This window comes from Corella eumyota, chromosome 5, assembly GCF_963082875.1.
Source record: "Corella eumyota chromosome 5, kaCorEumy4.1, whole genome shotgun sequence".
NCBI classification, from domain to species: domain Eukaryota; kingdom Metazoa; phylum Chordata; class Ascidiacea; order Phlebobranchia; family Corellidae; genus Corella; species Corella eumyota.
In genome coordinates, this window is record NC_137494.1 from 13,579,387 (window position 1) to 13,596,461 (window position 17,075).

General features: G+C 27.6%; 2 protein-coding genes across 2 annotated transcripts in view; one reads left to right on the plus strand and one right to left on the minus strand.

The window, feature by feature from the left end:
• LOC145753152 (S phase cyclin A-associated protein in the endoplasmic reticulum-like) overlaps positions 1-17,075 on the plus strand; it is a 52,609-nt gene that overhangs the window by 24,271 nt on the left and 11,263 nt on the right. The gene's annotated exons all lie outside the window — the stretch shown is intronic.
• On the minus strand, positions 3,251-15,549 carry LOC145753937 (insulin gene enhancer protein ISL-1-like). Its single transcript, XM_082570476.1, has 6 exons — positions 14,905-15,549; positions 10,220-10,409; positions 7,713-7,924; positions 5,907-6,298; positions 4,545-4,730; positions 3,251-4,219 (listed from the first exon to the last, which is right to left on the minus strand). Exons 1-6 carry the CDS (start codon positions 14,987-14,989, stop codon positions 4,070-4,072), a joined length of 1,215 nt encoding a protein of 404 aa, XP_082426602.1. The 5' UTR covers positions 14,990-15,549; the 3' UTR covers positions 3,251-4,069.

A 17,075-nucleotide genomic window follows, 5' to 3' on the forward strand; every position in this document is an offset into this window, starting at 1 on the left:
ATTTTGAATCATTATCTTTAAAATGTCGCCGGGTCGGATTAATATTCAATGGAGACAGATGTACTTTTTAAAGATTTGGTGAGGCGACCACTAGACTATATTAAAAGTATCACTTACAACCTGTTGAGTAGATGTTGTTCATATAAAGTTTTAAACAATTTTTTGGTGAAAAAAAAAATTTAAATAGTTCATGATAATATTTAATTTTTCGTTTATAAATTAGATAATTAAAATCACTTTTCAATGGAATATTTTTTTATATTTTAAATTGAGTAAAAAAATGAATTTAAAAAAAATGGCCTTTTTCTAAATTTCTTAAAAATCAAAAAAAGACGATCCTTAAAAAAATTCCGGTAACCTATAAAACCGCAGTCACGTGACTACGTTTTGGCGCGTCGGAAATCTATTCAATACCTAAACAAATTAAAAATATTCATAAAAGTGTCGCAGTAGTCGAACCCGGCGCCTCTACGCAAATATAAATTTTTTCCCGGACAAAAGAAGTCTGTTTTTTCTTGATATACCGTTTACGTCAAGCGATTTTAAGAGCAAATAGTAAAGTTATATTTGCATAAGGCTACGGGCAACTGTTTACTACATTTGTGGTATTTGGTATTTGGTTGGTTAATGTAATTGTAGCCATTTTGCTGTTTTTTTTAAGGGCAAAATCTTTGCAAAAATGCAATTTTTTTTTATTTTTGATTTTGGGGTTGGATTTTTACTTGTAAATTAAACCCATTTTTGCAATTATTCAAGCATGTTATTTTTCAAAGAGCCAAATTTTTTTTTAATAAAATTTAATAAAATATATTCTAAATTCGGCATTTTTTGCAACAAAAATTGTAATTGTATTAAAAAAAAAAAAAATAATAAAAAGCAATTTAATTTAAAGTACACGAATATTTTAATTTTTTTTTAATTTATTTTTCGAATTTTTTTGAATATTGCGTGCCAAGATTTAACCAGTGGGGTAGTTAAACTCGGGGGACTATTTACTCAAGATTGTGTCATTCCGCGCTGCCGGTAATTTGTCATGTGACCATAGCGTGAGACGCGATCAAAGACGGATCTCAAAAATGTTTCAAAATTTTACGATTTTATTTTAAAATGTCGTTTTGTTAAAATACTTCCCGTTTTGCGTCGCTTTTTATTTGTTTTATTTAATTTTTATTGGGCTTAATAGTCGTGGGTTTGATTCCTGTTAGCTTGAATTTAAATAGGGTTAAAATTACATAAAAATGACGTCACTATTACGCAACAATTACAGTTTTCGCGAAAAAATATTTGATTGACACTTTTCCCGCCCTACAATGACGTCATCGGTCCGTTTGTTTTTTGGCCGACTGACGTGTTCTGGTTTGTCGGGTCCGAAACCAACGGACAATGGACCGACGGTGTCTATAAACCTAAACGGTTTCAATAGACGGGGGTACTGGGTTACTTGGGTCTTTTATACCTTAAGTGGTCGACCCTCGAAGTTTTCAATACCTTATAGCACCATGTTGTTTTAAATCTCTTTGTATTGCTATCAAAAAAAAGGGTTTTGACACGTCGTTGTTTGCGTTCTGACACCTTAGTTAGCCTGCAAAAATCACCCTTTTTTCACTGTCTTAAGCTTGTTTAGTATGAATAGACAGTGTTGCAACTGTATACCGTCCTTTTGTGAGTGTTTTCGTCGATTTTTATTGGGTCTATGCTGTTTTGGTGTCATTTACTTGCTCTATAATGTGACTTGGTTACACCTTCTTTTGTGGTGCATTTTGTTTAAACTAATAAACAAACACTTAAAAAAAATAAAGGTCTGAAAGTGTAAAAACACCTAAGGATTGGTTTACTTCTTTTTAACCCACGAAAGATGATTTGTTTAGACGCATAAACAATTAAAAAGTCGCGTTTTTCTAGTATAAGGTGTCTTTTGTAACACTTTGTAGTTAGTAGGTATTGCTCATGGTTTGATTTTAAGAGCGGCGTGCGCGATTTGTTTGATAAGGTGTTTAGTTACTTAAAAAAACACGACGAATCGGAGTTTTATGCGCGTGCAAATTTCGATTTTTTGTGTTATATTTCGTTGAAATAGACAGTCGAAAAAAACCCGGGTTTTTTAGACATCCGGTTCGGGTGTGAGTGCAAATAAAAAAAAATTAAGACCAGCAAAAAAGAAACTTTAAAATTTTGAACATTTTTTATTGCTTTTAGTATAAAATGTTTTCATTTTTTGAATTTTTATAGAAATTGTGGTTCTTATTTTTTTAAACAAAGATGCTTGACTACTATTGCTTGTATTTTAGTCTATATGCATTTGTTATAAAAGTTAAGTATCTAAATCACCTTCCGTCGAGTTAAAATCACTTTTTTGTAACAAAAACACTTAAACCCAATGACCCGTGTAGTAACCGCACGCAATCCTGACACCTTACGTTTTAATAGTCTTTATAAGTTTTTGTAATCTTATTTAAAAATAAATTTGTTAATTTTTGAGTTTTTAATTTTAATAATCAAAAAATAAATTTTTTAAATTTTTTTTAAATTTTATATTTATAAAAAATTGTTTTAAAATAAAGACTAAATTTTTATTGTGAATTTATACAATTTTGAAACAATTTTTTACTTTTTTAAAACAGTTTTTACGATTTTAAACGCCCAGTATTTTATTAGCCCATAAAAAATACTTCAAAAAATTTAATTAAATTTAACAACCGGTCAAAAATAAAAAGGACCACCGAAAAAACAAATATTTCAAACAAATAAAAATTTTATTACAGGCTTTATATTACACTAAAATGACATTTCCTTAAGTTGATTTAAAAATGGCGTGCCATGTTTTTTAACTGGCTACCTTTTAAAATTTGTAACTTTGTTGTTTTTGGATTTTAATATCGTGTAAATTCGTATAGTAAGTACACAAAAAATGTCCGAAAACAAATTTTTAAATAACGATTAATTTTAATTTTTGCCTCGTTTTTCATAAGTTTTGTTAAACATTGGGACAGCTGGACATGGGTTTTACATTAAGTTTTGTATATTTTAAAATTAAATTTTGAATTTTTTTTATAAATTAAAAATAAATATTTTTTAGTTTTTGAAACTTTTTAAAAATTCGTTCAGTTTATCAAAATTAAATTTTTTTAGTAGTTGTCCTTTTTAAAATCCCTTTTTTAGTTTTGAATATTATTTTTTTTTAAATAATATAAACTTGTTTTGAATAAGTTCTGTCTAATTTAAATAATTGAAAAATTACAACGGATTTTTTTCATTGATTTTTTGCTTTATTTGGACAGAAAAATAATAATATTAAAAAAAAGAAAACATATTTTTACTTGCAACTGAAGAAAAAAAACTACTTTTTACTATTACCACGTAGGTAGAGCAGAAATACTCTACCGGTACAGTTAAAGTTTTATTAATTTATAAAATTATAAAAAAAAATTCATTTTTTGCAAAAAAAATTTGATTCTAAAAATTGATAGAATTTATAATTAATTTTCAGAAATGGCGTTTTTGCTACATAAGTTGTAAATATGATTTGATTTTAAATAGCAGGAGGTATAGAATAAGTTTTTACTGCACAATATATTGTCTGAATTAAGATTTTTAATGTCGATTATTTTATAAATATTCTAAAAAAATTGTGATTTTTCGAAATATGTAAAACACAAAACTACTAAAGCGAAAATACTGATTACTGCTGATTTTTTAAATAACAATTTTACAAATCTAAAATGCACATTTTCGTTTATTCAGCAGCGCTTTTTATGATTCCATAGACATCTTATATTTATTTATTACGTCATGAAGTAATATAAGCAGCGTTTTTCAGCTAGCTAATTGTGGAGCCCATTTTTGGACTATTTTTCCTAATATTTGGAAGCACTTTTTTATATATTCGTATCCGAAAAAGCTTTGTGTAATTTAGGGAATAGTCTTATTAACTTTGCAGTTAGCGTACACTAAAATATTCAATAAATAATTTCACAATACGACGGCGTTCTATCACTACTGTACGTCCCTACACGGCGTTTCAAAATCTTCCACGTGGCCTATTCTCAGCATAGGTTATAAGTGTATAGAACTAACTGCATGCTGACACGCTAGCGTCCCCGGTATGAGGTGTAGAGCATGCTGTGCTATGGTCCAAACTTGTGGAGGATACAGATGGTATGCTGCTGATTTCTGAAGAGTCGGACATCGAGCCAGGGCAGTGGTCAGAAAAATTGTTCATCTAAGAAAAAAATCGGATTGTTAGAACAGAAAAATGGAAAATTGTTTACTAAAAAAATATCAAAAAACACAACATGAAAAAGAAAATCAAGTTTTTGGATGGATATTAAGGAAGGAATTAGTAAAATAAGGCTTTAAAAAAGACATACTAATGATTTTTGGATTACAGAAAAAAAGGGGAAATTAAAATGTCAATGAAAAAAAGAAAAAAAACAACCCCAAAATTGTAAAAACTCCAAAGGTTAAACACCAATTTTAATCAACTCCCAGAAATATTATTAAAAAATAAATTATTTTAAATGAATATTTTTAAAAATTTTGCTTACCAGTTGTTGAAATGCTGGTTGTTCTATTTCGCTTTGCAGAGCAAAATCACTCAGAGCTTTCCACGCTGGTTGCTGGTAGTTTTGGACGTCTAATGGTTTTGTGTTTACACCATCGTTTCTTACTGGTTCGGATGCGACCATTGGGACACCATTTATACCAGATAGGCCTTGGGAATTTGTGTTCATCTAGAAAAAAAATAACAAATTTTTTTAGAAAAAAATTATTTTTTAAAAATAAAAAAAATAAAATAAAAAATTATTTTCAAGTGTTCATTCGCTATATTGTAAGTTGACTATGTTAAAAAAACCCTCAAATTTCGAAGTGTTTGTAACTATATATATATAAACGTGAGAGGCCAACGCAAAGATATTCTGGCAATCTTGAAATTTCCTTGTTATCGTATTAAAGTGATAAGCAGTTCGTTGTGTAATCAAGCCCACGACACCTAGACCTTACTAGAACTGTAGTTTTCCGGGTATACACTTTGTTTGCCAATCTATCAATCATTTATCAACATTTACTTAAGAACTTTGCCGTTATAACTCTACAAACGGCAAGGTTATAAAATCCTGGTCAAAGGTTGCTTATTTTTCGAGTTATATAAACGCCATTCCGCCTTTTGTTTTACGATGATTAATTCAATATTTAACGCGTTTTCGTTAAGGCAAAATACTTATAGCTGGTAGCTGTAAGGCTACTGATTATTTGTGCACCTGTAGCCTCAGTTGTTTAATGTTGGTATTTGTTCAACCACAACAGACATATTACTAAGTTTTATAAATCTTTAATTTGACAAACTGCAGATGTTGCAAATATGATTTTACGACGATTTAACCTCGAATTTTTATATTACTTTGCAAAATTCGAAACGCAATTTCACATTTTTAAAATTATTACAAACGGTTTTTATTTTAATTTAAAATGGTCAAAATATAGGCAATAAGTAACATTTTATATTGTCAAAGCCGTTTTTTTTACTTTAAAATTCAATATTTAATATTATACATAATTTTTTGTACTATTTTATAAATTTATTTATAACTTCTGACTGTTTATTAAGTGGTCAAGTGTCTATTAATAAAATGGTATATAAAACAAACTATTTTAACACGAAACTGCCATTTAAGTATTTGTTTTAGATGAGCTAAGGTTATTATATTAAAGTGTGGTGTAATGTCACGTACTAACTGTTGCCTGATGACACAAAAAATTGACACATTTTGCCACCGTGTTTTTTGAGCAAATTATGGCACAAAAATTGTTACATTTTAGAGGTTATTTTGCATTTAAATTTGCAAATATTTTATTTTATCTTTTGGGATTAGTTGATTTTTTAATTTATTTAATTTTTTTTTAATTACCTGTTCACCGTTCTGCTGATGCTTTATCTGCTGCTCCTGCATCTGCTTCAAAGCAATCGACCTCTTCTTATCCTTGCATCTTTTATTCTGAAACCAGACTCTAATAACTCTCGCAGAGAGGCCAGTCATTTCAGTTAATTGTTCTTTCATAAGAGCATCGGGTCTGCAGTTAGCTGCGTAACATGTACGCAAAGTGTGAAGCTGTTTTTCGTTTAAAACTGTCCGGACGCGAGTAGTTTTCGCGTCGTTTCTTTTCTTCTGACCCACTCTGCCTCCCCCATGGGGGTTGTTATTGTTGTTGTTGTGTCCTGGCATTGTTGAGGGGCTCATAACCCCCGGGGTGCCGAGGGGTTGCGGGGAAAAACCGGGATGGTGATGTGGATCGTGAAGGCCTAAAAAAATGAAATTATTATTTTTTGAGTTTTGAAACTTTTGAATAACGAAAAAGTTGATTATTTAATTTATTTGTTCATGGAAATTTAATATTTTGATTGTAACTAATATTTTAAAAACTATTTATGTGATTTTTTTATTATTTTGATTTATCCTTGATGTAAAAACCAGTATTTCAACTAAAGATTCGGATTTTTTACTTAATTTTCTTGTTTTAGGCTTTTTTATCGTTGTGGTATTGTCAGTTTATTAACCCACCAATAGGTAATAAGCCTAATATACAATTAACCTTAATCGTTGACTCATATTTTATCGCTTTAATTAGGCTAACATGATAAGCGGCCAAAAACAAAATGGCAGTACCAGCATTGCGTTTTTTCGGCGTTATCTCGTCTTAAACAAACAAATATTCGGCAAGACAGGCTTAAATCTTCAAAGTCCTGATCAAATCGAGCGATTATTATCAAAATAATTACCGGATTTTACGCGATTTTATAGCCTATGTTTTAACACAGGTGCCGCGCGGTTTTTCACCGCCACGCGGTCAATCAACAATTATCTTCTATTTTGTAACAATACGCTTTCTTTATTACGACTCTACGCATTATTTGACATGCATACAGTACGATTTTATCATTTGGAGTTTGTTTTTTTAAGACAAAGACGCTAATTTGGATCTAATTCGCCATTTTTGGGCTCGAATTTCAGCTTCAGAGTCTTTAGATATAGAACTGAATATTAGGCGCATTTATATCTTCCTTAAAAATCACTATATTCCTAGCCTAGGCAAAATAAGAAAAAAAAAAAAAATTCAACAAAATTCACTCATACCCAATTTGTAGTAGTTTTATCGTTATTTTAAATCGTAAAAATTACATGAAATTATGTGATAATAGCTTAACATAACATACAATAGCAATGCTATAAGCTTTGTAGATAAAAATCAAGGTTGTGAGGCCTGGCACAGACAAAATTACTGATACCAATCACAGGAGAATTGGGAGTTGAATATTTTGATACTGTACATACTTAATACGATTTTATTTTTTTAACTGAATATTATAAGGGTTCATATTTTTTGATTTAATAAAGATTAGTTGCAAATTATGCAAATTATTTTCGAATAAGTCATTTTTTTTTATTAAAAATTCTATATATATTATAATATATTGAAAAACCTTTTAAAGAACATACAAAAAATTCTTAAAAATAGTAAATTGTTTAGGTTTACAACTTAAGTAAATAAAAAAATTATATAACTATTAAATTAATATATTAAATAATTAAAACTCATAAATAAATATTAAAAATATTCCAAAATTCTCCCCAAAAATTAGGGTATACAAAACTTGTCAAAAACAAAACAAAAAATTTTTAAAATTTACATAAAAAAAATTACAAAAAATTTATTACCTGTCATTATGTCAGCGTTGCCCATGACGTCATGATGGGCTTTACAAAACAACCCGTCATCTCTCAAAGCGAATTCATCACCTGGTATTAATTGCCTACTACAGGCCATACATTTAAAACATTGAATATGGTAGATTTTGTCACGTGCTCGCATTACAAAATCATTTTTACTGAAACCCAGAGAGCACTTGTTGCATTTCGTGCCAAATAATCTAAAAAATAAAATTTGGAAATTTTTTTTTGATTTTTTTCAAAAATTTTTTTGTAATTATTTATTTTTAAAATACACAGATATGTTGAAGCAATGGTTAAATGTGTTTATTATTTTAAAATCAAGCCAGGGGTTATAATATAGGTTCGAAAACAAGTTTATAAACCGCGTAAGGTCATTAAAATGATAACAAGGATATCTTTGGAGCCTAATAGTGAATTAAATCGTCTGGAATTTTATTAAAACATTAAATAAAATACAAAAATTGATTTTTAAATATTAAAAAAATAGTTTCTATTTTGTACTATAATTTGGTTTATTTTTTTTTTTTCAATTAATCAAATTTAAAAATTCAAAAAAAAAATATTAATTTTTTAACATGACCTGTTCAAATACAGGTTTATCATAGTTCAATAATAATGCCTTTGAATTTAAATCCCATGTTTTTGTTATACGGATTTCCCAAATGACCTCTTAACTTAAGGCCAATCCCAGTTTTAAACCCCCTTTTCCTATGTTATAAGCCTTTACAGATTAGACCTATTACGTACGAGTGTTTAATATTAGAAAAAAATCATAGCAAACTTGCATATCAATCTTTAAGTTATTTTGGTACATCCGAGTTTTGTATACACAAAGAGTTCAAGTTGTAAAGGGTATTAAGGCATAAGGGACAACCATAAGCCGTGTAAACCTTAGTTCTATATCAGGATGTCCTTATACATTGTTTTCTTAAGCACAACAGGCTTAGCATCATACAATAAGGTTAGGTGATTTTAGATTGATCTTTATGCTACAGAACGTATAAATTTAAGGCACAAGGAATAGGATATGTTTATATATTATCTTAGATTTTGTATGAACCTTCAATGTGAGATTTATAAAGGGCAAAACCACAGTTTAAAACAACATACCATATCACAGGCCTACTTGTAAATACATACATATTTATCGCACTTGTTTATTTAAAAGGGTCGGGCCATGATTTTTTTCTTATCTTTTTATCAAACATTTTTATCCGTACAATGATGTTGTTTTTGTGCATTTGAAATAAAGACTTGAAGAAAATCCACATCAATTTTTAAGCGCTGACATTTTTACAAATGCGAAACAATTTTTTTTGGTATAGATAATTTATTATAAACTGTAGATCTATGTATGAAGATAGGCCTCTATCCGAAATGCCAAATAGATATGATTAGGCTTCTAATGCATAATGCAAATGCAAGATTTAATCGATATAATACAAATACGCCTAAAAGTTTGGCTATTATTTATTTTGGGTGGTGATAGCACAAAAAAAAATGAAGTTATAAAATTTAAAAAAATAAAATTCTTTTTGTCTTAAGAAATTTGAAATCTTAATTTTAATTTAACTATTTTGTGTTTTTAAAATAAATAATTAAGACAATTTATTATTACTATTTAAAATTAGTTTTTAAATTTATAAAAAACTAATAAAAAATGCTAAACCAAGAATTAATTTACATTAAAAATTATGGACAATTTTGAATGCATACTTATACTCGAATTTTATTTTATTTCTTTTATATTATATTGCATTGCGGTCATTTTAATATATTAAATGTCGTTCTCAATTGAATTGTAGGCAGAATTAGGAATTATATTGTCAGTGTACTTGGGTATGTTGATTTTAATTTTTAAAAAGCATGAAATTTCGAATTTTAGGGATTAATATTTAATTTTTGGGATAAATAAATTCATTTTTTGGGATAAATAAATTCATAAAGTTTTATATACTCAAAATATTTTTTAAAACAAAATTTAAACCTTGAAAAATATTCTATACTTGTTTTTTTTTAAATATAAAATAAATTACAAAAGTGGCCTTTATAAAAATATCACGACCCCCCCAAAAAGATCAATTCTTATTTAATTTTCTCTTAAAATTTTGAATCCAGAAAGGTGATAGCTTATTTAGTGATGAATCAAAAAATCTTTTTATTTCAATATAGGTACGTCAGTATAGCATGCTTACATACTGATCTCATGTATTATTAATAACCCTCTGACAGGGAAACTAGAATTTAAATGCAAGTTTAAAAAATATGGAAACTTTTTGAAACAGTGTAAAAATATAAAACTTAATATTTTTTAATCTTTTAGTTAGTTTTTTTTTAAAGGGGGTATCATAAAAATTTACTTTGGACTACTATGTACAAAATTGGTAATACTTTAAAAATAAAAAAGTTTAAAAAATTTTTTGAAAATTAATTTTTCTTTTTTTTTTTGAGAATTTTAAATTGAGGATAAACGAAATACTAAAAATATTTACCTTGTATAATCTCGCTTGCAATAAGTCTTTCCGTCCCGCACAAAACATGTACAAGTCTCGTCCAAATATTGACCACAATCGGCGCATTTTAAACACCCTGCATGCCACTCTAGATTGGGGGCAACTCTTAGTATCCATTGGTCATGTATAGGTAACCCACACCCAACGCAAAGGGGTATTCGACAGGGGTCTAAAAAAATTTAAAAAAAAATTTAAAAAAAGTTTTAAATAAAAAAAAAATAAAATTTTTTAAAAAATATTATTTTTGTTTTAATTTTTATTTGGGTCAATAATAATTTTTAATGCTCAAAAAATTAAATTGTTTATTTACTACTTAAACCATAATAAAAAATAAATTTATTCATTATTCCTATATATTATTTCTTTTTTTAGTTTTAACCTTTTTTTAATTAAAACTTTAAAAATATTTTATTTTTTAAACGTGTTGAAATATATGACTTGTATATCGATTTTTGCGCATTTATATTTGGAATAAATATTTTAAATAAATTTTAATTTCATAGAAATGTGCAAAAAGTGTGAAAAAAATAAATTTAATATTTTTAAAATAATTTAAAAAATTTTTGGATTTCAAAAAATAAAAAAAAATATTTTTTTGTGTATTAAAGTTGCAATGTATCATTCTTATGACGTCACAATTAATTTAACTATGACGTCATCGCCTTTGTGACGTCATGGATCGATTGCGCGGCGTATCAAAGGCAAAATCGACGGTTTATATAAAACGTGTTTGATGCTGTGTAGGTTGTTGTTGGTTCAGTTATAAAAACAACAACAAAGTTTAAACTCTGCTTTAATAAACAAACTTTATATCAAGGGGGGTCGAAATCTGCTTTGAAGAAATTTTTTCTATTTTTAAAAATACTTCGAGATAAAAAAATTTAAATTTTGTTGCGAAATTTTTTTATTATTTTTGAGTTGAATTTTTTTGTTTTTTTTGCGAAAAAAAATTGGGTAAAAATTGATAAAAATGTCACTTCAAAATATCGTTTTTGTTTATTGGTAAAATGGCGGGAATTTAAAAGTCGCGCATTTTTATTTTCATTTTTTCTAATACAACTTCGTTTTTGTATTTATTTTTTATTCTTGTTTTTATGCCGCGTGGTCAATGTAAAATAATGTGACAGTTTGCAACATCTTGTTTATGTTGGTGATTACAAAAGTGTGTCGCTTTTCAAATAAATTAAAATGTCCAAAAAAATGGGCTAAAAATAATCTTTTTAGAATAGGTTATGTTAAATATTTCTAGTTAAGTCATTTTCCTGTACAAAAATGGTTATTTTTTATGATAAATGAGTTACAAAAATGTTTTTTTAACCTCTGGCCCGTTGAAATTTCCTAAAAAATCATTAGGTCTAAAACCGCCCCAAAAACTGTCAAAAAATCACTCAGATTAAAACATTTGCGACACTTTGTTTATACCAGAGTTGCGTTGAAGCGTTGTGAAAATAAAAAATATTCTTGTTATGTATTTTCACTTTTGAGATGAAATTGGATCGTTCGTTTTTCCCTAATGATTTTCGGCCGTGAGACTTTTCCATTCAAAATCCCACTCATGCAACATAACTCAAGAGTAAACACTTTAAAAAATTATACTTAACTAAAGTAGTTACTAATAGTTGTTTTTAAAGCGCCAAAAAATGCAAAAATATTTTGAGTTTTTTAAAATCCCTAAAAAAACATTTTAAATTGATAATAACGTTACGTATTACTTAAGAGCCCCCCCTAAAAATTCTTAATTTTTTTTTCGATTTTTTTAGCCGGCCAAAAATTAAATTGTTTTTCTATTTACGCCCCTTAGGACTTCCACAAATAATAAAACGTGCCGTAAATTAAACGAGTTAATAAATTAATGGAAAACGCGCTTACAAAATGACTCGATAAAGCATACAACCAAATGCTACTTAACGAAAATTAAAAGCAAGTCGTCCAGCAATTGGCACTTAACTTAATGTACTTATCGAGTTGTGTATGCAATTAGCTCACATTTAGGTTACTACATCTGTTTTAAACGTTGTAATCTGCTTTAGAAACTTTTAGGCATAATTAAAATGCATATTGCACTTAAATGTAGTTACTAATAGCTTATCAATTAGTGAATATTGAAATTAAAAACGCTTATTATTATATAGGAAGTATTGAATTAAGAATAAGTCATAAGGTCGCTCATATAATGGATTAGTGTTTATATTAATCGGTTTTAAAACTTAGAGTCAATTAAATGTGCCATAGACTTATAAATTAATCTTTAAAAAAATATAAATTAAGGACCTATAAAAAATAATATTTGAAAATATTTTTGACAAATTTTTTTATTTTTAGTTTTTTTTTTGTGGATTAGACAACGGTTTTCGCTAACCTATATTTCAATACTAGAAACCAAGCAAAATTAATCCAACTTAATCCCTGTTTCGGATACAGTGCACCTGTCTAACTTTATCTTTCTATCTTTAATCTCGACACGTAGAAAATTATGACATTGTGTTCATACGGATTAAAAATAAACGCAGAGTAACATTTTTTTGCGACAATGTTTACTTTTGAATTAGTACAGAAAAAAGGCCTTGAAAATTTAAAGAATAAAGTTTTGCAATTTGCAAAAAATAGTATTTATATAACATTTAATATATTCACAAGACGATTATCTAAAAATTAAATTTTTTTTTTTAATTTTGAAAAGCAGTTTTTTTGCTTGAGTTAGGTTAGGTTCGTCGACTTTTTGCGGGCAATGGTTATGCGCCGTATATTTGTTTAAGCAATATCGCTTTAAGCTGTAAACGCTAGCGCGCTGACAGTTTTCTATGTTTGGCAAACAAGAAAAATGTAACTGTATTTTTATACGCCATTTTGTGTGGATTCAAAAATGTGGAATTTTGTGTATATATATTGTTAAAAATAATTTTTTTATTCGATTTAGTGGAATCAAAATCTAAAAATTAATATATAAAAAAATATCTTCTAAAAAAAAAGTTAAAATCTTTTTTTTAAATAATCTTTAAAAATTATGTTTTCTTATTATTAAAATTAGCCGTAATTTGACCTTTTATCCAGAAAATTCTAGATATCCTTAAAGAAAATAAACTTGCAGTGGTTTAAAGCATGTTTAGCGTCATGATATTTATGTTTATAATCACATCGCTTCATGTTTATTTTACTAGTGTATCATAACGTCAGATTTTATCTCGATATTTCTTAAGGTCAATCAGAAGTTTGCACGTTTTTTGTGATACTTATATGCAACCTAGAACACAAAACCCTTAAATATATTAAAATATAACAAAAACTTAATAATATTTTGGCTTATTTTAAAAAATATTTTTAATAAATATCTAATTTTTTTTGCAGTTTTTAGACAAGATTTTTCACTAATAACATTAAAAAAACAAGTATTTTTTGCGGGTTTAATTAAGTACTATTTACCTATAAGCGTCTTGTAACATTTATGCCAATATTTTTATATACACTAGTTAAAGATGAACTCCCATTTAGTTTATTTTCTATTTATAAAGAGCATACATAATTTATAAACACCCTGTATGTAAAATACCCGAGGTTGCCAAAATAATTAAAAAATGAACCACAAACAGACATTTAGACCCCTGGCTGCCTTTTGAAACAGTAAATATCTGTAAATAATTAATTTAATACACAAAGTTTCCTTAAAATAGCAACCAAGGGCTTAGAGTTAATACCTATAACCCAACAGACATACATATAAGAATAGACCAACATTTTTTATTAAAAAAAAAAATGTGTTTATTTTATTTTTAAAATCGGATTTTAAATTGTAATGCCGTTTTTGGATTGAACTAATATGTAACTATACGCGTGCAGTAATTGATTTAAATTTATTTCTATTAGAGAGTGTCTAAGTCGCTGTTGTTATGATAGGGTATCGTACGCCATTTAATTATACACAAGTTATGTATAATCTTCTTTTAGCGAAGTGCTTTTATAGACACGTGCTCTTAATATAGTAAATTAATACGTATTAGCAATCTAAAAGCGTGCAATTACAAAGGATTTTAACGCTTAATATATTAACTAAGTGCGACTAGTTTATATTACAGCAAACTTACAAAAATTAATTTTTTTTTTTAATTTTGTAACTTTTTAGATAATTTTTTTTGGTTGTGCGTTTTTTGTTTTAGTAGTTGATCAGATACAAGATTGAATGAATAATAAATGGCGTCGAAGGACTTGTAATACGATATCCACATTATAGCTGTTTATCATACGCTGTTACACTTTTCATAGTGCATTTCAATATTTGAATAAATATCAAAAAAAAAAAATTTAAAATTTACTAGAAAAAAATTTAAAAATTAATTTTTTTAAGTCTTGCGCGTATTTTTAATTTGTATTTTTTGTTTTTGCAACCTTTATTTAATTTAATTAAATATTTATACTAATTAACAATTACACATTTTTTAAACTTAACAATCAAACAACATATTGGTTAGTTAGGAATTTAATTAACTAATTATTTAATTAATTTAATAAATACCCAAAAACTTTATAAAAAAAATTTAAAAAATAATTTTAACTTGTCCAAATAAAACTAATTTTTTGTGCATTTATTTAATTAATTAAATAATCAAATTTAAAAAATTAAATTTTTATTAATTTTAATTTTTTTCAAAATAATTTTAATTTTTACTTACCACAATTCATTGCCGCTGAGACGCATCCCCCTTGAATATTATGATGCCCCCCTAGGATCATCTTCGTGTCGTCATCAAGCCCCATTTTATCATTTAAGGGGTTGACGAAGTTGTAGACTTCGGCCCCAGGGGTGTAGGGTGAAAATACCCCGTGGTCAGGCAAGGGTGAAAGAAACCCGGGGTCTAGGGTCGAATTTAGGGGTTCTAATCGCCCCGCTACGTAAGCGGTTGATAGTTCGTTAACCCCTATCGTGCCGGTTGGGGTTTTAGCTTGGGTAAATTGGGGAGTCAGGTTGACAGTCAACGGGGGCTGGGGTTGCAGCAAAATTTTTTCGAAATTTTAAAAAGTTTTTTCTAAGCTAATTTTTCCTCTGAAATTTCTTCTTAACTTTGGTAACAAGAAGCTAATTACAAACTTATCAGTTTGTATTCAATCTTTATATTAATATTCTTAGTTTCAGTTTTATTTCTGTAGTTGCTACTGTCTAGTATAGATGTCTTCTGCGATTTGAGTTAAGTAACCGAAGGTCAGACTGTTTTAGTCGGTTTCCATGCGAGAGAATCCCGCCTTTTTCTCAAAATATTCTCTCGTATAGTCACCTACAGTCTACAGGTATACACGTCTATATTGTAATCCTATAAAAGGAGAAAAGATCTGAAAAAAGAAATCGTTTTTAAGACTTAATCACGACTTTTTAGAGCACCGAAAAATGAAAATTTTTCCCGGCGTTTTTGGGGTTATTTTCCCGCGTAGGCTGCTGCGCTTACACGGGCCTATTTTATATGCTGCACCAGCGGCTCTGCGTACTAACTTAATGAAATCGCATTACTAAATTCCCTATAAACTTAAATTGATTAGTAATTGCATTTCGCATTATCATGTTAATTAACTCTGAACTAACATTGGAATACATTACCCCGTATTTACTTAATTTGTTTTATTTAGAAGGCGTATTTATTATTTTGTCTGGCTAGAATGAGGTCAATTTAAGTAATTATAAATACCCTTAAAATGAACCTGAAAAGCTGACAAAATTTAACAAAAATATATTTAATTATTACAGTTTTTAGATATGTTAAATTTTGATTTAAAATTTATTCTAAAATGTTGCGCTAACGATTAAATTATTAAGAAACAAAATGGCTATAACTTATTGATATTAAAACTTATAATAATATTCATATTTATATATTTAAATATAGATTTAAATTACTATTAATATTTTGTTATTGTCTAAGTCAAGTTTTTATGTGATTATATTTTATATATTTAGGTTTTAAAAATTACTTTCATATTTTAAAAAGAAATTAAAATGCTTTGTTTTTACATTAATAAAAAGACTGAACTGCCATGTACATTTATTTTCAGTATTTGAATTATATAACTTAACAACATACTACTTGACAATCTACTAAAAAATTGTTAAAATTAAAAAACTAAAACTTAAAAAATAAACTAATTATTTTTCTATAAATTCTATATAAATAAATATTAATAAAACTGTTTTTTCTTGCTCGCCAGTATGCTTTGCGTATTTTACTGAGCTAGTCTTACTATTTTGCAAATAGTAATCCCCCTAAATCTGGGCACTGTTTACAAGATATGCGTAAAACATTCCGTATAATGACATCTTGTACGACTGTATAGTAAAGACTAGGGAAAAAAGCTATGAATGATTAATATGCTTCGACATACGGGCGGTCGTATAACAGAATACGGACACCGACATAAAAATCTTTTTTTTCGTGGCGGCCTGAATGGTATAGTTACAGTTGTTGTTATTTTTAAGGGTAATTATTAAAAAATGGCCTTTTTTATGTTTAAAATATTTTTATAACTTCCCTTTTACTAAGTTTTAAATTTTTAAATCAATTTTTAATATTTTTTTACAATTTATAATATAACTTCATTATAATTTGCATTTTAATATTTTTTTTTATATAAATAAGAATACATTTTTTTCTTGTTTAGCTATAGTGTCATATACATATACTTGCGCTTAATAAACTAACATTACACATGAGAGTATGGCAAACTGCTAGATACCTTATTTAACTACAGACCACCCAGCAGTTCATAACTGAATTCTATTTATTTAAACATTGTTCATTTTTTTAACAGTTTTTGCACGCGTCAGGTCGTGGGTTGTTGTTTTTTTACGAGGTTTTGA